At 45.8% G+C, this 21049-nt stretch overlaps 1 protein-coding gene across 13 annotated transcripts in view; it reads left to right on the forward strand.

Moving 5' to 3' along the window:
- The window catches only part of CPEB1 (cytoplasmic polyadenylation element binding protein 1), a 91212-nt gene that overhangs the window by 57449 nt on the left and 12714 nt on the right, over positions 1-21049 (forward strand). For 8 of the 13 annotated variants that reach the window (XM_042940895.1, XM_042940891.1, XM_042940893.1 and 5 more), the window contains exons 3-4: positions 7546-7737; positions 19654-19880. In XM_042940895.1, the coding sequence (XP_042796829.1) occupies positions 7546-7737; positions 19654-19880 (419 nt within the window). The remainder of the gene's footprint in view (positions 1-7545; positions 7738-19653; positions 19881-21049) is intronic. The other 5 variants (XM_042940892.1, XM_042940894.1, XM_042940900.1 and 2 more) reach the window with 2 other exon arrangements.

A 21049-nucleotide genomic window follows, 5' to 3' on the forward strand; every position in this document is an offset into this window, starting at 1 on the left:
TGAAGTGAACACCCATAAAGCCCTTCACCTAGATACTATGGTAAACATTTTGTCAGTTGGCTTTACAACGTATTCGTTTATTTACCCCCTTAACCATTTATCTTTTCACCTGTTTACCTTTCACAATTAGTTTCAAAGTAAGTTGCCGATGTGAATATAATTCACCTCTAAATACTTCAGTGTGCAGGGGCGTCTGGGTAGCTCAGCTGGTTAAGTGTCTGACTTCGGCTCAGGTCATGATCTCACAGTTTGAGTTCGAGCTCCATATTCGGCTCTGTGCTGACAGTGTGGAGCTGGCTTCAGATCCTCTGTCCCCCTCACTCTGCCCTTCTTCCTCCGTCCCTGCCTCTCTCTCTCAAAAACATTAAAAAAAAAAAATACTTCAGTGTGCATATCATTAATGTTCAGTATTTGCTGATAATATTTTGAGGTAAAATTTATACACAAATGCACAAATCCTCTGTGGATCATGAGATTCATCCTGACAAATAACACACACCCAACTTGGACTCCCGTCAGTTGTAGTGCATTACCCTCCCCTCGCAAAGGTCCTTCCTACCTTTTCCCAGTCCGCTCCTTCCACGGCCCTGCTGCCTCTCCCAGAGGCAGCCATCGGATTTCATTTCATCATATGAGTTTTGCCTGTTCTAGAACTTCAGGTAAAAGTACATTTATGTAAGGCTTCTTTCAGTGTAATTAAGATTCATCTATGTTGCATGTATCAGTAGTTTATTCCTTTAGATCGCTGAGTCATATTCCAGTATATACATGTGTCACACTTTATTCTTCTGTTGATGGTCACTTGGGCTGTCTCCAGGTTTGGTGATTATGAATAAGACCATCACCGTTCATGTACAGACCTTTTTGTAAAAGCATACTTTCATCCCACTTGGTTGAATACTTTGGAGTGGAATTGCTGTGTCCTAGAATAGTCTGTTTAGTTGTGTAAGAAATTCACAGACCTTTCTCAAAAGTGATTATACTGCATGTATGATGCATGAAAGATCTCATCGGCAACACTAAATGTTGGCAAAATGTGGAGCCAGTCTTTCTAAATTTAGCTGTCTGGTGGGTACGTAGTGGTTTCTTGTGGTCCAATTTGCATTTCTTTGACTAATGATGAGCACTTTTTCAAGTGCTTCCTGACCTGTTGGTTATGTATCTTTTTGAAATGTCTTTTCAATATTTTATGCCTTTTTGAAAATATTTTTTCCTTTACTTTTGAGTTAAGATTTCTTTTATATTGTCCATACTAGCTATTTATCAGATATGGTTGCGGATATCTTCTCCCATTTCATAGCTTGTCATTATTTTCTTAATGGAGTCTTGATGAGCAGAAGTGTTTAATTCTGGTAAGACCCATGTATCAAAAGTTTTTTCTAATGACCATTACTTTCTGTGTCTTCCTTAGGAAACCTATGCATCTGTGTACTCCTCAACCCTAAGTCACAAGGACAGTTGATGTTTTCTTAGAGTAGCCTTATGGTTTTGCCTTTTTTAGATCTCTTGGATTCATATTGAATTAATGTTTGTATATGGTGTCAGGTAAGAGGTTAAGGTTCATTTTTTTTTTTTTTTTTTATCCCATGTGGATGTCTGGTCAGTCGAGCACCATTTGTTAAAAAGTCTTTCCGTACTGAATTGCTCAAAGGCCAGGTATTTCATTGGGGTTGCACTAACCACATAGATCACTTTGGTGGGAATTAACTTTTTAACAATATTGAATTTTCTATTATGTGAACATGTATATGACATTTTAGAATCTAAACATTAATGTTTATTTTAAGGAATATTGTAGAAATCACTTTTGATTATTGAAACAATTTGTGGAATTTGAAGATTATTAAAAACAGTCAAGACTAAAATAAGCCAATGATCCTATTTTTCTGATGGTTTGTAGAAAGTAAATCGGTTGTCTCTCATACTTTCATCTGTAATATAATTTAATGCATAGGTAAAATCATGTGTAAGCTTTTCCAGAGTATCCTAGCCATCATGCAAGCTCTCTCATCTGACCTGTTGTTTCACTTATCAGCACATAGATAAACGATAAATTATTTTCTGGAGTGTGAACTTCTGAGGAATTGTGATTAAATCTAGCTAAGCCTTTAATGTTTGGTGACTAGTGTAAGAGAAAGTTAATAAGCCAGGGCCTGAAGATTGGCTTTGATATGAGAGGCATTAGGGAGCCAGTGAAGGTACTTGTTTAGTAGAATGAACACCATGAAGGAAAGTGGTGTTGGGTAAGAATGGGGTGAGTAAGAATTACTTGGAAGAGACCATCTGGAGTAGAAAAACCCTTTTAAAATTGTACTGCTCGGAGTGTGGCCAGCATACCAGGAATGCGACATAATATGGGAGTTGATTAGAAACGCATATTCTGGGCTTGACCCAGACCCACTGAACCTGAATCAGTGTTTTAAAAAGATTCCCAAGTCATTTAAAGTTTGGGGAGTACTGCTCTGGAGAAGCTTGCAGTCTCCCTGGCATATGAGTAGTTAAGGGCCAAAGTACAAACAGAGCAGTTGAAATGATCTTGACAGATGTCTGACTTCTTGCACGTTTGTTCTTTCTCTTTAAGTTGCCAAGATGGATTTCCAAAATCATCATTTTGGTTTTTTTGATTTTGTGTGAGAAAATTGTCTTTCAGACAGTCTTTTTAGAAATACATTCTTAGAAATGCTACTTTATAGGCTTGTTAAAACCCTACGAACCATAAATCATTGATTTAAGGAGATTCAGCTATAAAGCTAGTCTTTTGAAAGAATCTAATGGGAACAAATAATGCAGTGTCCTATCTCTGCTATTCCCAGAGCCTGGAATTTGGGGATAAAGTTGAGATTTTTTTAAAAGACTCGAGTGTGGTTGCTAAACAAACTATAATAGTGTGCTGCTTAGGTTGAAAGAGGGAAAAGACAGGAGAGGATGGATTTTATTCTGCATTGTTATAATTGTACACTGACTAAAGGAAAATCCATTAGTAGTCTGCTGACCTTATACAGTAGCTGTTCATATTTTTCTGTTTCTTTACCAAAATTTCCATCAATGGACAGAATTTTCACATTGTTCTAATCATGGTATAGATAGATGCAGCTTTGTAGTCTGCTTGTGCCATTTAACATATTTCCCTTCAGCTCTTCTTCCCTCTCATCCCTGGCCTCCTGATAGGCCTTCTGAGCTCCGATCTCTGGTTCATCTTGGACCCTTCAGCCTGTTATTTCCTGTTTAAGAGTCCATAGACATCCCTCACTTGGCGTGCCTTGGTTCAACTGGTACAAACACACCTTGCTGACCTTACCTCCTCATGGAACTAGATCTTTTTCCTAGGATCAGCTTGTGATTCATCTGTTCTGTGAAGCCAACCCAACTTCTGGCAGTCACCATCTGCCTTTGTACAGTGGAGCCTCCTAACTTAAGGGCTTCACAAGTGAGGGCCTCATAGCACAGTTCTTGTCTTCCCTTAGTCTCCAGACTTCAAGAATGGTGGCAGCAGACGACCCTGAGCAATGCTGTGCTGAGTTTTGCTGGCAGAGGAGTCATCAGAGGAACAACAGCCTCTTACGAAGATGGAAAAGATAAGAGATGAGGTCACTCTGAGCCCTGGAGCCAGGGTCCCTGGTTCACTTCTGCATTTTGAGTCTGCCAGGGGATGCTCTAGTTGAGATTGTGGCTAACTTTGACCTTTGGGTCAATTTACTTATTTCCCTGAGTTGTTTGCCTGCTAAGAAATTTGGGGGATTAACTGTAAAGAAGATAACTGATAGTTTCAAAGGGAAATGATTTTTAAAAATTTGAACTAAATTAAGAAACTTAAGTCAGAAGCTTTGTTATGGGTATGGATGAAGGAAACTTGTAGGAAAAAGCATTTAAACTGAGAGTCCTTGTTCATTAGATTGCCTTAGAATAAGAATTATCACATCATCTTGTGCCAGTTATCAGCTTTTAGTACTTGAGAGTACGTAGATGGAGCTGGGCAAAAGATTATAAATAATATCCTCCAGTAAAAAGGGTCACATCCCTGTCCAGCATCTGCTGTGAGCTTCAGAAGCAAAGAAAAGCTTTTGCTCAGTATAGTTAGCCTTTGCTTTTCAGACCTCTTACCTCACTGCATGTTAGGCTGTGTTGACAGTTTACTTCTCAAACTTTCTTTCAGTACACGGAGAAGAGGTGGACAGCAAGGGATAAATTTGGATAGAAGGGATCAGTTAGTCATTGGAAAGGAGCGTTTTTGGGTAACCTGTTTCTGGAGGGGCAACTGGATGGCACAGTTGGTAAAGTGAGTGACTCTTGTTCTCGAGGTCATGAGTTTGAGCTCCATGTTGGGTGTAGGGATTACTTCAGAAAGAGAGTCTGTTTCTTGAGTAAAATGTTTCTGAACACAAAGACTCCAGATAAGAGTGATCATGCCTACCAGGCCTACCATCTCTGAGATTGCTGTCCTGGTAGGATTTTCTTAATTGAAGCGTAGTTTAACGTACAATATGATGTTAGTTCCAGGTGTACAGCATAGTGATTGGACAATTCTGTATTTGACCCCGTGCCCACCACAGTAAGTATAGTCACTGTTGGCCACCATACGACATTACTACAGTATCACTAACTCTTTACCTTATGTTCTTTGTACTTTACATCTCTGTGACTTCTTTTAGAACTGGAAGTTTTGTCCTGGTACGATTATTAAAATTTGCCTCCTTTCTCTCAAAAACGTCTTGGTTTGGATGATAAATTACATGGTCACCCTACTGAAAACTGATAAAATGCTTTGTGTCGGACAGTGTACCAGATGTTTTATGTGATCCTGAAAGAATCAGGATCTGCTGTTGCCACCTTACAAAGATGCTCAGAAGCTAAGTAACTTGACTGAGATCACACAGTGGCAAGACTTGGTGAGCAAAGTAAGATCCTGTTGGACTTTTAAAGCTACTTAATTTTTCCCAGTCTGCTACACTAAGCATTTAATGGGTATGGCCTTCATTGATTTTAGGATCTAGTGAAGGAACCCTGCAGTGGTTGTGAAAGCCTTTTTCTGGAAGAGAATGTGGGATGGGGGATGTCTGGATAAGGATAGAGGTGATGTGATGCCTATGGTGGGGATGCTGGGAGTGAAAGTAGAGTTGTGTTCAGATCACAGAGCTGGATGCACGTAGCCATCAGTATCCTTAAACAGCCCTGCTGCTGAAGCCTGGGTCTGTCAGCTTGGGATGGGAAGGTTATGGAAGTTGTATAGATACTGTTGCTTAAACTGGTGTGTGCATACATATCAGCTGGTAATCTTGTTAAAATGCAGGTCAATTCCATAGATCTCAGGGGTGCTGAGATTGTGTATTTATAACAAACTCCTGGTGATGCTGATGTTGCTGGTCTTCCTCACTAGACTTTGGGCAGCAAGAGTATAGTCGATGATTAGATCCTTCCTGCCAGAGGCATGGGGGTAGTCATGCACACAGATACCCTCATTTTAGAGGTCAGGGTGGGGTGGGGGCAGTTGTGTCTAGGCAGAGGTGGCCTCGCTGTGGGGTGGAAGGGACTATATAGATAGCTGGTTTAGTGGGCACAGGTACTGAAATATAGATGTTTTTAAAGGCAGCATTGTTTTTGTAGTTAGTACACGTAGATTATTTTTAAAGTTTGTCCTTAGCTTGTGTGAGGGTGGACCTAGAGAAGCAGGAGGGGAGTGTTCTGGGGTGGGGACAATACCAACATGGTGCAGTGGTGAACAAGGTTTTAACAAACACAGACAGGGAGCAAGCAGAGTATCTATAGCCAGACAGGAATAACGTGGATGGATGACACAGCAGCAAAGCTCTAAAGAAAAAGGAAGGGAAAAAGAAAAAGAAAAAACCACCTCTAATGGGAGGAGTCTCTCCTACAGACTGGTCATTTCTCCCCTCTCAGCTCTGCCTGAGTGCCCAAGGACATAGGGGTATGTACTGCAGGTGGTTCTCGCTAGTTTATCCTGTGGCTAATAGCATTTTTCTTGCCTCTGCCCACCTGGGACCCTGTCTATATCGGTCACTGCCCGTATGACATGGGAGAACAGGTGAGGCGGAGTACTGCCACCAGCATGGTTTAGGTGTGAGCAGCCTGCCTGCTGAGGCTGGGACCTTTGCTCTCTACCCTCTTTTCTGGGGAGGAGGCCTTGTGACTACAGGTCATGATGGCAGAGGACTGATACGGGAGAGCATGTCACCAAAGAGGAAATGGCGGAGGTTCCAGAATATCTGGGCAGAGCTGTACTTTGTTGCTGGAGCTGTGAGTGGTCACAGAAGTGGGGCCTTGGTCCTGAGCAGGACCCCTGAGTGAGGGCCCCAGCAGCCAGAGGCATCAGTGAGCCTCCCAGCTGGCTAGCTGGGAGGCTCAGAGTGCTCCTGGAAGGCCGGAGACAGGGCGTTGGCAGGGCCGGCTGGTGGGAGCTCCTGAGCACTGGATTTCTGAAGGGGCAGAATAGCACTGGGACTGTTGCTTTTCTTTCTGTCTGTCTGAACTGTTTAGCAGTGTTGCCTCAGTCTGTCCCTATGTCCGGCCGCCCGAGGGAAGGGAGGCTGGACCTGACAGAGCTGCTCATGACTCATGCCCATCCTGTTGGGGCGAGAGGAACCAGGGACAGGAATTGTCCTGGTCAGGGCAGAGCTTACTCTGGCCTGTGGGTGGTGGGACATACCAGGGCAGCCCGGCGACTCCCTTCCCTCTGCTGAAGCTGACCCCTTTTCTCTGTGATGTGCTCCAGACAAGCCTGGAGCACCAGGTGTTGTTTCCCAGGGTCCCAGTATGCAGTGTTTTCTGAAGGTTACCCCATCCCTCAGTGGTAAACACTGCTGTGTCAGGGTGCTGCTCAGGGGCCACTTGGAGCACATAGATTTTTGCTAGCAGGATTGTGAAGCTTTGCATTGGGCTGCAAAACCAGGGCTTGAGCAAGCAGCTGGAGAGAATCCAGGACTAGAGTGTTTTTGGGTTTGGGGGTGGAGAGCAGAGGGAGGGGAAGGGAGGGGCAGGAGGGCAGAGCTACACAAGCAGGCAGTCACTGCTTTGGCTTTGCTGTCAGCGGAGAGGACTTCAGTCGTGCCTCGGGGCCGCTTGGCCACCATTGCTGGAGACCGGAGGGCGCTGCCTCAGAACCCTGACTTACCGGCACTGCACCCGGACTGTTCCAAGTAGCTGTTGTGCTATCTTTTCCCGGGGAGGCAAGTCTCCTCCCTGTCGTCCCCTCCTGCTCCTCCCCCATTCTGTGAGGGATGATGCCGCTTTCTATTGCACAGCTCAGCCGGCTGATGTCACTGGCAGCGGGAAGCATCAGCAGCCTGATCACATGCTGGCCCAGTCTGTAATGCAGACGGGATAGGGGTGTGTATGTGGGGAGGGGGGCTGTATGGCAACTGCTCTTGCTCTGACGCCCCCAAAAGTGCAGAGGCAGCGGCCGCAGCATCCGGCCGACTTGGATGTCTGCTCCTTGAGCTCCGGGAAACTATTATTATTAATATTTATTGTTGATAATACTGGGGAAAACAGCCCTTAACTCTGGGGTTTCTGCTGTCCTCCTGTCCAAAGCAGACTTCCAGGACTCAGAAGAAACAGTTACGAGCAGGATGCTTTTCCCCACCTCTGCGCAAGATTCTTCCCGGGGCCTCCCAGATGCAAATGACTTGTGCCTTGGCCTGCAGTCCCTCAGTCTCACAGGCTGGGACCGACCCTGGAGCACCCAGGACTCCGATTCCTCAGCCCAGAGCAGCACACACTCGGGTGAGTGCCAGAAAATGAGTTGGCTGGGGGAGGGGGACGCATGGGGTGGTGAGCAGAGACATCCACAGCAACAGTTGTTCTCTTCCCCTTTGCATCACCTCCCCCCCCCCCCCCCCAATACAACATGGAGCTGTTTTGCAAGAGATGGAAATGCTGGCTGTGAGCGTGGCAGGACAGATGGTTGCTCGTAAAGGCAGGCATGGCTTTTCCACTTACCCTGATAAATTCCCTGGAGTTGTTAGTGTGCACCTGGGGTGGCCCTGAGAAGGGTCCCCAAGGTGACAGTCTTATGCAGAAAAGATCCAGCTAACCCCCTGAGTGCCCAGGCCTGTTTTGGAGATGATGAAGCAAAACACTTTTCAGTGGGGGAGGGGACTTCAGGGGCTGATCCCTGGATGTCCAGATTCTGTTTCTCAGTGGTTTTTATAACTAGGGACCTGTATACGAGGATGGGTGAGTCCCTAAATCATGGCAAGGGAGTAATTTTAACCTCCAGTGTGGCTGGGTGGTATTAGAATATTGGAATTGGCTTTAACATACGGGTAAGAGCATTGACCCTGGAAAGGGACAGGCAGGGTCAGTGGGGTGGAGTAACTCTCAGCTGCGGAGGCTTTGTTTTTCTTTGTGTGAAGGGTAACCAAATGGATGGAGGAAGAGCCACTCCCCTTTAGGACCCCTTGTTGCCTTGGGAGGATTTGATGGGGACAGCCTGAAGGGGCTTCTTGGCCAACCCCGTGAACTGCTTCTGCTGAGAACTTCCCAGTGCCCGTTTCTTTCCCTCTTGTGGTACACGGGGGAGGGTTGGCCAGACCCAGCCAAATCTTGGAGTGTTCAGGAAGAAATGGGAACTTCAGAAATACTATAGGTAACTTAAAACCCATGTATTTTGCTTTATGTACATTATACCTTAATAAAAAGAATAGCAGCAGATACTTAGGGAAGATGGAAAGGTAGTGGGGGGCAGCCATTTCCTATTGGTGCTGACCGTGGAATTCACTGAGCCTGCCATCCTTCCCTCACCTCCTCAGCTCCAGAAACTGGCAGTCATGGTAGCCAGGTACCGTCTTGCTGATTTCTCTGGCCTCCACCCTATTTGGCCGCAGGTCTTTTTTTAGAATGCTTTGCAGAGCCCGGGACTGTTATCTGTTGGCATTATCCCATTTGATTGGGGGTAGGGGGTTGGATTTTTTTTTTTTTTTTTTTTGATTTGAGGATGGGGAAGAGCTTTGTCTAAGTAACTACCTCTGGGTTAAGGTAGAATTTCTTGAAGTACTGGCCTTCAGTTGGCTCAGGTTTTTCCAGAAAGATTGGTAACTGCCCTGGGGCAAGGAAGTGTGGCATCCTGTGCCTGGAGATCTTGGCTGGAAGGCCACGGTTGCTTCTTTTATGTGGTACTCTGAAGTTGACCCAGATGGCCTGTGAAGCTGACCTTGTCCTCATTCCCACTGTATCTGAGCAGAAAACAGAAGAGCTTATGCAGGAGGTGGGCACCTGTCTGTGGTGACCAGTGTTTGACTAAGGCACTATCTCTCACTGGTGTCAGATTGGGGCGTGGCCCTTCTTTGGCTCTGGTCTCTGTTAGCTACAAGGGTCCTTCTGAAAAGTAGTACTGCACACAGGTTGCAGGAGGGCGCAGGTTGGGGCTTGGAGAGCGTAGCCTGAAAGTTACTGTGAAATTAGGCTGTAAAAAAAAAAACAGTTTGGACCCAGTCGTAATTCCTCCAGCTTCCTTGCTGCCTGAAAGTCCTGTGCTTGTAGCTATTTGTCTCCAGAGTGGGGATGAATTTATTTCTTCACCTTTCATCTCAGGCACATCAGTGATAAATATCACATGATTTTGTGGATCAGGGAGGGACTGCAGTCTGTGGCCCTAGCATTCACAGGGACCAGAGGGCTGCCCCAGTGCTGTCATCTGGCTATGGGCAGGGTTAGTGTGGCCGTGTCTTCCTTTCTGAGGGTTAAGGACACACCCATCCCTCACATCCGTGATGTCCTCAAATTTTGGAGCTATGATGACGGCCATCTCTCTTCTTTTCCCTGAGCTCTGGGCCTTCTCAGCCCACACGAGGGTACTGCCTACTGGAGTAGGATGCAGCCCTCCCACCAGCCAGCTGCAGTGCCAGATCGGGCACCCTTGCCAGCAATGCGGGAACATGCGGCCCACATTCCAGTGCCTACACTGCCTTCCCTTCTGAAGACCAACTAGCTCAGTTTCTTTAGGGAGGGAGGAGGTGTTTCAACATCTCTGGGCAGTCTGGGAGTTATCCATGCTGTGTTTTGTGGAGCACAGGTGCAGGCTTGCTCCTTGGGCTCTGCTTGGTGACACATTGCCCCAGGCAGCTGTGGCTTCACCACTGACCACCTTCTGCCATCATATGTGTTCATCAGTGTTGGGGGTAGGGGAGGAAGATGGCAGGGCTCTTGCCTGAAAATCTTGGTTAAATGTATTCAGCAAGCATTGAGCCCTGGCTATGTGCCAGGTACTAGATTAGGCTCTGGAGGTCCATCGATGAATAAAATTGTTGCCCTTACAAATCCCTGTAGCTACCAAGGGTAAACAGATGAGAAGGTATACCAAAGGCAGTGTGATAGTTGCTACAACAGGGGCTTCCATTTTTTCCACTAAGGATTTTTTTTTTTTTTTTTTTTTTTTTTTTTTTTTGCACAGGGACAACTTTTAACTGGGTTCTCAGCATGAGACTGGTACATGGAGACCTTTCTTGGGGGGCTAGGATCCTTCCGCTACATGGGCTCCATTGGCCTCCGAGGCCTGCTTTTGAAGCCCCTGGGGTGGAATCTGGTTTTGAGATTAGTGCCTGCAAGACTAGCATCGGTTTGGTTATGGCGCTTTGTGGGGTCCCTCCTTCTAGAAAGACTGGGCCTACCCTGAGGCCTCACCTCTTGCTGGGAAGAAAGCCTTTTGGGGAAAGATGAATGTTAGACATTGGTTTTTCCCTGAGACCCCAGTGGCATGTGTCCAGCACTACCTTTGTCATCCTTGTAGTGTGTCTGAAGTCCTGTAATAGAACAGTAGAACCACGAAAGCTGTCCTCAGTATCTTGGGATGGGGGATGGAATGACTAATAACTACCAGTTGTTGACTGCTTCCTATGTGAAGTCCATCATGTGACTTTAATGCTTGTACAATCCCATGAAATGGGTAGTCATTACTTCTATCATAAAGATGGGTAGGTAAGGTCACAGGTTGTGAAGTACCAGAAGTCACACAACTGCCAGAACTCACAGTGCTCTTTGGTTCCAAAACTCTTGTGCTTTCTATTACACCTGTGTTCCTATAAGCAGAACTCTTAACATGTTGGACAAGAACACCTATGTTAAGGTATTTCCACATACTGCCCTGGGCTGTCCATCCAGAGGTGATGTGTTCCCTAGCTGAGACCCCTCAAAGCTACAGTGTGCCGTAGACAGTTCTGACTCCCCTCTACCTGAGTCTTAGCTCATGAGCTGTGCCCACCCAATGGATCTGTCTCCCTGACTTCCCCCTGGGGACTCTGTTGCAGGCAGTATTACTCAGCATGAAGGGGGTGACTGAGAATCTACTTTGGGGAGGCCTGGAAGCAGGGACTCTTAATGCATGCCTTGTATCGAAGCCCAGTGGGTAGACCAGATGTTCTGTCTGAGGATGCCAGAGGCCATGCCCTGTTTTCTCCCACTGTCCTTTAGAAGTCCCCGGGGGTTAACCTGTCCACCTTCTCTGGTTTCTGCCCTGACTGCTAACCAGTCAGGTTATGAATGGTATGTTCCCGTGCTGTGTTACTTGCAGGCTCTCTGTTGGTGGGCAGGCTGGATCAGCCTGGAGTGAGAAGGGGGACCCTCGGCATTTTGATTTTGCTGCTGCTATACTTCCAAAACAGCCTTTCTGAGGTGATACTCAAAACAGAGTTGGGCTCCTCATCTGTGGAACATGGACTTCTTGGGCTGGACCAAGTTCCGCTCCTGCAGATCTCCTTCAACCATCCACTTCTCCACTACTGTGTCCCCAGCATGCAACACAGCACCTGGCTCATGGCTTTTTCATAAGTATCTGTTGAATGAATGATGAATGTCGAGCCACTGTGTTGTTAATCCTGAGTAGTTTTGAACTGTAGAGTTCAGTCAAGGTCTCCCCCATTCTTCTGCCTCCCACGTGTTTTGATCAGCTGGATGGATGGATTCTTCAGAGATCAGTATCTCTGAACCTCCATAGCTTCTAAGGCATGAAGATGCATTTACAGAAAATTTTGTCATACACTGGAACAGGAATTCTATCGTGGACTCAGGAAGTCTACTGAGAAATAGCATTTAGTGCAGAGATGAGGGAGGGCCTGGGAAGCAGTATGATAATAGGGTGCCTCCTAGGCAAGAAAGAAATTGGGTACAGGGGGGGCATGTGTGCTGACCTTACGTGGGACTTGGGTATGTCATTTCTTCAGGTAATGAAACTTGTCCAGTCATCTCCTCTCTCTAGAGAAGAAAGGCTCTGTTGGGTGCCACATTGCGTCTATGGGATCCAGGGTCAGTGAAGGCAGCTCACACTCAAACGATAGCCCACCACCTGAATTGGAGTGTGGTGTAGACTGCAGGGTTGGGGTTCCAGGCAAAGAGCAGTCTGTTGTTATACCTGGAATGAGTGCTGCCCTCCCACTTCCTATCTGTGTGCCTTCAGATGGATTTTGAGCACAAACAACCTAGAGCTAAGGGTTGGGAGAGAGAAGGAAGGGTTCCAAGTATGTGGCCCTAAATCTCAAGCTAGAAATAATGGCTCCTGGTGTGGGTTTTTTCCATGATTACTCCCAGGAGTTAGCAGGCATCTGACTCTGATGTCTTGGGCCTAGTCTCTCCCGAAGCTGAGCTCGAACTCAGGGTCTTGGCAATACCCACATACAGTTCCAAACTCTTGCTGCTGCCACCATCAGGCTCTGGGTGACTTTGTACTCTTGGGGAAGGCTTCAGAAAATTCGAACAGTGACTCAGCTGTAAAAACCCACAGGAGCTGGCATAGAAGGGTGAAAGTGGAGAAAGTTAACAATCGGTCTAAAAATATTCCTGCTGATTTGGTCTCTTGTACCCTCTGAGGTAGCATTAATGAGCTGGAACCCTCTGCCAGGTCTTCTCTTCCCCGTGACTTCCCTGAGAGCTGTCTGTAGCTGATCCTGATTCCTGCCAGCATGTGAGTGGTGAATGGTGCCTCTGCTCCAAGAAGAGCACACTGCTTTTCTTAGTCACTTTTGGAAGATACAAGTGCCATATGCTTGGCCACCAGGGCTGGAGGTACTTGGTAAACGTCAGACTTCCTACGGTCCCTGAGTTGTGGAGTTCAGGAGTAGAGCAAAGGTCTAGGGCCCTGGATCCCATTGAAAAGTGACTACGGACTTCTCTCCACACTTACCAGCCCCCAAGCCATATAGGTTAATGCTTGACGTCTGGCCTCGGGGAAGCTCTGTGCCCTGTGATGGGGAGTGGACTTCAAGATACTGACCTGCAGCATAAATGACCTAGCACTTGCCCTGGATTTTAGATTGTGTAGCTTAAAGAGCGTGCCTTTCTAGTAGATATACTTACTACTTCAAGTTACGAAGAGGGAAACCATGGATTGCTAGCTTTTTGGCTCCTTCCCTCCTGATTCCCAGCTAGTGGGAATCAGTGCTAGTCACACCAGGGGAAGTATGGTGTCATGGGCTGAGCCAGGAGTAGGACAGGTTCCATCTCTTGAAATGAGGTTCCATCTTCCCTAGAAGCTTTTCCTTTGATCTGTAGATATTCAAAGAACTACCTGCTCAGGTGCCATGTGAGTAGACTGTATAGGGACACTCAGGTCACTCTAGGGAATCTGACCACAGGTGACAGTTTCCAGAAACCTGGCTCCTTCTTTGGGTTGAAGGAAATCTCAAACCAGGTGGAAAATCATAGGCCTGTTGATACTAGGTTTTTTTGTCTTCCCCATATCTTCTAATCAAACTCCTACTGTATTCTTGGCCCTCCCAATGTAACATTTGCAGGAAACTGCTGCAGTGGAGGTTCTGATGCGACCCAGGTGTGTGAATCCTGGGGCATCCTGATTTTTTGTCTGCTAAATGACATTGTCCCTTTCCCTTTTTCTTCTGTGTGGTTAGGATAGTTTTCAGTGAAGCACTCTTTCCTGCTTTTAGTACTTGAATGTGGAAGTAAGTACACATAGCTGTGAGGATCCCAGCAGGTTACTGGGAGGATTGAGCAGGGAGGTGCTTCTTCTGTCCTGCCCTTCCTCAAGCGCAGAGTAGGCTCTCTTCAGCCTGTACCTATATATACTTAGTTCTCTTCGAAGAAAGTATTTGAAACTAGTGGAAGGAGTATTGTCACAATTTGATGTGACAAGTAACTCTACTTATCTCAACCTCTGTTTTGGTGATGGGCTGGGTTGGGATGAGCTAAGATTTTTTTGCTCCGGTTCTGAGTTGCTGCTAGGTCAGTATTGTGTCCTTGAGTTGAATAACCTTGATCAAAAGGGTGCGGCCTCAGTGAGCATACTGGCTCTAAGGGATATGATGTTTCTTTCCTTTTAGTACTGCCCAGCAAATACTGATCACCTGCTCTCTGCCAGATGTTGAGTTAATTACTGTTGGAGTGGCTTGGCATGGTTGGTTGAGAAGGCAGAACTTTGTCCATATGTGTGCCTGCAAATATCCATACAAATGTTTTTGAGGCTTTAAAAAGCTTGTTTAAAAGAAGATTATTTCTCTAAGATTATAGTCTCTTATAGGCAGAGACTCCAAAGGTACTTAGTTACCATTCCCCACCCCCTGGGGATTCTAGGCCCTGTTACTTGTGCTTGATTCTCCTTTTCCGGTTAGATCCAGTTACCTTGAAAGAGGCAGAGAAAGACAAATGGGAACGGACTAGTTTCACTTCGTGTCATTTAAAGAAACCTTTTTGTTTGGGAATAATTTCACATTTACAGAAGTTATAAAGTTATACCAGGAATACATGTATTTCCTTTATCCGGATTCTCCTATTATTTTTTTATTTTTAAGTTTGTTTATTTTGAGAGAGAGCGAGCGAGCCTGCATAACCAGGGGATGGGCAGGGAAAGAGAAAATCCCAAACAAGCTCTGTGGTATTGGCGCACAGAGCCTGACAGGGGGATCAGTCCCATGAACTGCAATGTGAGATCGTGACTCGAGCTGACCAGCTGACTGAGCCACCCAGGCGTCCCCAGATTCTCTTATTGCTGACATTTACCTTTATCATTTGCACATTATTGTACTTAAATATGTTCATAAGTGACAAAACGGTTCTCAACTCCATTCAACTTAAAGTTGATCTAATACTTAAACTGTTGTTCATAGTCCAGTTTTGTCAGGTAACCCAGTTGGATCCTTCATAGCACTTTCCTCTTCCTTCTTCTGTCTTAGCAGGTGGTGTCTGCCCCAAGCAGTAGGCCCTACCTCCCTTGGTTTTTGCTCAGTATGAGCTTACAGAGAATTTTGGTTGTCTTGAATATTTTTCACAATGTTCGCCTTGTTCCGGTCATCACTCTTTCTGAGACTATATTACCACAATCTATACCACTCTTTTATACTCTATGTTTGTTCCTGCTTACTGTCACTCTCCCTCTGTCCTCCCTACTCCTCACCCTGCACCCAACTAGTGTTTCCTGAGACCAGACTCTTTGGGAAATGTCCTATAGCCGCCTTGCTTTTTTTCTTTTAGGTATTAGTTGCCATTATGCTGTAAGAGCTGTGTTTAAATAACCTGCAGAAATAATGACATATCAAAGGTTTCTGGGGCATGGTAAGGGGGACTGATTAGAAGAGTGATGTAGCAAGCCTCAGGTTTTTCTAGATGAGTGCTTCTCACACTTTAATGTGCACACCGACCTCCTGGGGATCTTGTTCAGAGCGCAGGTTCTGATTCAGTAGGTCTGGAGTGGGGCCCACGTTGCATTTTTAATGAGTTCCTACAGTGGCAAGGTTCTAGAGAAGTTTCAAGGCCTGGATGATTTAGTTCCCAAGGCACTGACCTTTGGTAGGTGAGAGAGCTTTGTCAGTAGTTGATGGTCTTAAAAGGAATTTGAACAAAGAGAGGTGTCAAGAACATGAAGACGAAAAGATGTAAAGTCCTGAGTATTAAAGGTAGCTAGTGAATGGTGCATTATAGGAAATACAACTCAGAATCAGAATTAGGTCTCACTCTGTCATTCACTAGCTGTTATTTATACAAATGCTTGCCCTTTGATCCTTGATCCTTGATCCTCTCTTTAAGATGGGGTAATATTACTTCTTAGGATTCAGTGAAGATTATTTACCTTCAGGTATAAGTGCTTCTAACAAAGTGTCTAGCACATGCTATATGTGCAGTAAATGGAAGTTGCTATTAGCAAGTAGTAGGAGCTTGATGGAACCTGGTCCAGATTGTAGAACAGACGATTGACTATGAGCCATGCACATTTAAGGAAGTGGAGTTCATTAGTGGCCAACATGGGTTGTCATGCCTTTATCTTTTTAGGCAGGTATATTATCACATTTAGAGGAGTGCTGTAGACCTAATTCCTAGCTTTGACATGGGAATTTGACAAAGCCTCCAGATATCTTTGTGGGCATGGTTAAGAAAAAATTGCATGTGAGTTGAGGTGGATGAATTTGTGGCTTGTAGAATGGAGGCACCACCACAGTAGTGAACGGAAATTGACATGAATGATGAAAGTGGTCTCCAGTGGCATCCCAGTTTGCTTTTTGACTCTTTCAAATGCACGTTTTCTTTTTTCTTAAAAACCTTGGGTGAAAGACTCAGTTACTATGGCCTCGATTTGTTGTCCTTGATAGCCCCAGACACAAGCCCTCTGGGCCAGCCATCCTCCCTTGAGCTTTTTTCTGCGTGCTGCCTTATTCTGCATTTTCCCTTGACAACTTCTAGAGCTCCCTACCGTGCTACCCCTTTTCCCAGGGTTAGCACACTGCTTTCTGTCTTGTTGCTCTTTGGTGAGTGCTCCCTCTAACCTCTGCACTTGCTGAGGGCTTTTACTTGTGGGTACTGTTTTGTCCAGTGGAAGATAGACATTCTTCCAAGCTGAATTTACCATTTATCTCAGGGTCATTCTTTCTGTTCCTCATTACTAGTTTCCCAGTCCTTTTCTCCTCTGAAGATGTCAGTATTTGTTTTATATTTGTTTATTTTAACCCCAGGCTCAGTTATCACCATGAGTCCCTTTGATACCCATATGGGCGACCTAGTCAATTTTTTAGACTCCACACTGCACGTCAGCCAGTCGGTGGTCACACATTATCTTACCATCCTGAAAACTCAGTCCTCACTGTTCATCCTGTCTGCCGCTTCACCTCTGTTGTAGCTGTCAGCACGTTGAAATTGCTGGTTTTCCATTTGCTTCAACTCTGTTGACCTACTTTGGTCTTTCACCTGTACTACATGACCCGTCACTCACCTCCTGTGTTGCTATTTCCATCAGCTCTTGTCTTGTTTCCTCCTTCATAGCCCCGTATGGGTCCAGTGGAGAGAAGGGCCCATCGGGTTTAAGTGCTGTCTTTCTGGGTTGGGCCCTGGGTGCAGGTGTGGCCTTGCTGAGTTTACCCGATCAGCCTCCTTTGTCATCCCCCTAGAAGCTCTTCAGTATCTGCCAGGTGCCTTCAGGATGAAGTCTCAGTGCTCTAACTTGTTTTTCAAAGGTCTGTTTAATTTGATTACTACCTCATTATTCAGCACGCTGTGAACTTAGGTTTGTAAAATGTGAAGAAAGAGGAGACCCTCCAGGGCATTGGTACCACGTGTAAGGCCGATGTGTATGATCCGTTAGTTTCCAGAGGTTTTATGCCAGGTTTTGCAGCACCCGGAAGGAGCCTGGAATAAATCTTCACACCTCCTGCCTTCTCAGGACATGAGCTCAGGGGCTTTGATTTTGTGTTTCAATGAGGGAGGGGCTTGTCAAGAGTATTTGAGAATTTTGACAAGGACTGTTTCTGGTGGATGTCAGAGTCCAAACATTGAGAGACACTTTCAACATACAGTTATAAGCTTGTGCTTAGGAAACTGCTTTCAAAGGCCTAGTTAAAAGAATGTTTCCTTAAAAACACAAAGTAATAAATTAATGGACTCCTTGCTGTATATGGTACAGCTTCCCTCATCCTCAACACACATGCCTATTAAACTGGCTAGAATTAAAAAGACTGGTCATAACAGGTATTGGCCAGGATGCGGAGGGACTGAAACCCTTATCATTGCAGGGGGAAATGTAAAATGATACACCCCCTTTGGAAACCAGTGTAACAGTTTCTTTAAAATTCAAGGATGTATTTGTCAGAATAAAATACACATATCCGCAGTATCCTCTGCATTTAAAGATACACTTGCCTTATCTTTATCTGAAAGGGAGGCCATTTGGCTAAAAGAGAGCGGGCTGAATGGCATGTGTGTCTGGTTCCCTGAAAGCATGCTTTCACTTTGACTTCATGTTTGAAGAGGTTTATTCCTGCCTCTTGGGACTCAGCACAGCCCCCAGCAGGCATTCAGTCTAGCTTGGAACCGGAGAGGAAACCCACCCTGGTGACCTGTGTTTCACTCCCTGACCAGTGAGGGGAGCCAGTCACAGCCACCATCTATGAAGCACTTATGCACACTTCAGCATGTTACTTTGGTTTCACGTCACAGCCATTTGAGGTGGATGTTTTCCCCTTTCTTCAGATGGAAACAGTATTGGATTCATGCTTCTTCCCTAGCCTTCGTGCCACCGTGCTCCGTGGCAAACGTGTTTATTCCTCCTCCTCATGGATAGAAAGGTGTGCTTTCCTTTGGATTCCTTAATTCTTCAAGGCCATGGGTGGAAAAATGTTCTCTTCTGTCCACTTTACCTCTCTCATCTCTTCTGGCCTTTGCTTCGCTCTTTTTTTGATGTTCGGTATTTAAATGTTTACCGTGTGCTGGGCACTGCTCTGCTGAGCACTTGCCATCTGCTGTCTAGTTATTGAACCTTCCTGATGGTATTATGAAATAGTTGGTGCTCCACTCGTGATGGCTGTGAGAAAACGAGGACTCTGCTTCCCGGAGCACACAGCCATGGAGAGGTGGTGCTGACCTCGGGTTCCATTCCAGGTTTATCTTAAGCCAGAGTGGGCTTAACCATCTGTCATTCTGCTCCATCCTCAGTGTCTGAAGTTCAGGGTGTATGGGAGAGAGTCTGTCTATGCAGGAACATGGCATAAGGGAACTTCTCCGGCAAGAAGACCTGCTCCTTCTGAACCAGACTTGTGGGATGTGTCCTGAAATTGTATGTTTTAGCTATATAGTGTTAGGTAGGAATTCTTGGGGTGCCTGAGTGGCTCAGTTGGTCGGGTGTCCGACTTCAAGTCATGATCTCACAGTGCGTGGGTTCAAGCCTCGCGTCAGGCTCTATGCTGACAGCTCAGAGCCTGGAGCCTGCTTCACGTTCTGTATCTCCTCCTCTCTGTGACCCTCCCCCACTTGTGCTCTCTCAAAAGTAAACATTAAAAAAAAAAAAAAAAGGTGGGAATTCTTTGAATAAATGTGTTGGCAGGCAGTAAGGAGGGAGTGTGGCTTGGGCTTCCTAATGGTTCTGAAGGTGTCTCCTGAGGCAACATGGATGTGTGTATTCAGATATTAATAGCAGCTGTGACCAGGGTCCCCATTGGCACATTTCCCAGATACTGTTACTGACCCTTAAGTCTGGGTGGCAGAGAGCAGTTTCGCTGCTGCTGTCACAGCAAGAACTTTGGTCTTCAAAAAGCTGTCGTGTAACTACCTCTAATGGGCCCTGGTTGGCCGTGGTAGGTGTTGGAGATTTGTCTACTTGTTATACTCTAGTGATGGTTGTGCCTTTGTGTATCTTGTTGGGTGGGAGAAAAGGGAAGGACTGTTGACTGGGAAGAAAACGAAGAGGTCATGAGACCTCCTTATTTCTTTTTCTCCTAGTACTGAGCATGCTCCACAACCCACTGGGCAATGTCCTGGGGAAACCCCCCTTGAGCTTCCTGCCTCTAGACCCCCTTGGATCTGACTTGGTGGACAAGTTTCCAGCACCCTCAGTTAGAGGATCCCGCCTAGACACCCGGCCCATCTTGGACTCACGTTCTAGCAGCCCCTCTGACTCAGACACCAGTGGCTTCAGTTCTGGATCGGATCATCTCTCAGATTTGATTGTACGTAACTTGTTGGGGAGTGGGGTGGGCAAGGCAAGTGAGTGTAAAAAGGGAAGTGTGTCTGCCAGAATGCAGGCAGGAGGTGGAGGCCACTGTGTGCGTGTATGGAACTTCTCAATGGAGAGGAGGATGCCTTGTGTGCTCACAGAGCGATCCGTTTCAGGACCCCAGCTGCCAACTCTCTTTTTACAAGATACTTCCAAGAGTTTGGAGAAATAGTTAATTTCAAAAGTTAATTTGGGAGTCTTGGCGTTGCTCTGTTTCTTGACCTGCTTGGTCATTTTCTTTAGCCTCGAAACTATGTGTATGGTTTACGTACTTTTACATGTTTTACCTCAGAATTTTTCAGTGATGGTTTTAAAAATTACATTAGTAATTATCAGCTAGGATTTCCATCCAGATCAGACTGACTGTAGCTCCCCCATTCTCTTTACTGACCCAGGCCACGTCTCAATCTGAGGCTGTGATGAATCTGTTAAATGTTGCCTTGAGTTAATTTATGTACTACATGCTCCTTATCCATGGCTACGTGTGACGTGTGTGGCACCAGTGCTAAGTGGAGCTGGCAGGTGGATTAGAATAGATGAGGAATAGGGGACAGTAGAAGTAAATATATGGGCGTGGCAGTGAGAAAGCATCCTAAAATAAAATGCAATTATCAGGAGCCTTCTGAGCCTGACTTTCTGTGCTGCCAACCCCACTCCCCACCTGACTGTTGAACAAATAAGAAGGCTTATTTTCCTGCCCTCTGCTCTTCTCTATCCAGGATTGGCAACGTTGGATGTGGCTAGTTTCCTATCCATAGCATGACCTTTTAGGAGGACCCACCTTGTCACCTGTCAGCCTGTCCTAGAATATGAGAGCTGGCCTTGTTTCCACTGCTTGTTGATTTTATGTTTAGGCCATGTTTCCAGAAGGGTAACCACAAGCAGGTCCCTTCAATGATCTGGGCTGTAGTTTAGTCCCCTATAAAATGGGGTTAGTTGCTTCTAGTTCTATTTATGTTAATTTAGATGGAGCTCAGTCTTGGAAATTTACTTCATAACTGACTTAACAGTTTGGGATTTTGTTTGAAGAACTTTCTCAGATACCCTACCCCAAAGGCTAACTGATGAAGGGATACGGGCAGAAAGCTCACAGAAGAGGTAAATAGAGGCAAAGCCTCTATT

The sequence above is a fragment of the Panthera leo genome, chromosome B3, assembly GCF_018350215.1.
Source record: "Panthera leo isolate Ple1 chromosome B3, P.leo_Ple1_pat1.1, whole genome shotgun sequence".
In the NCBI taxonomy this organism is placed as follows: domain Eukaryota; kingdom Metazoa; phylum Chordata; class Mammalia; order Carnivora; family Felidae; genus Panthera; species Panthera leo.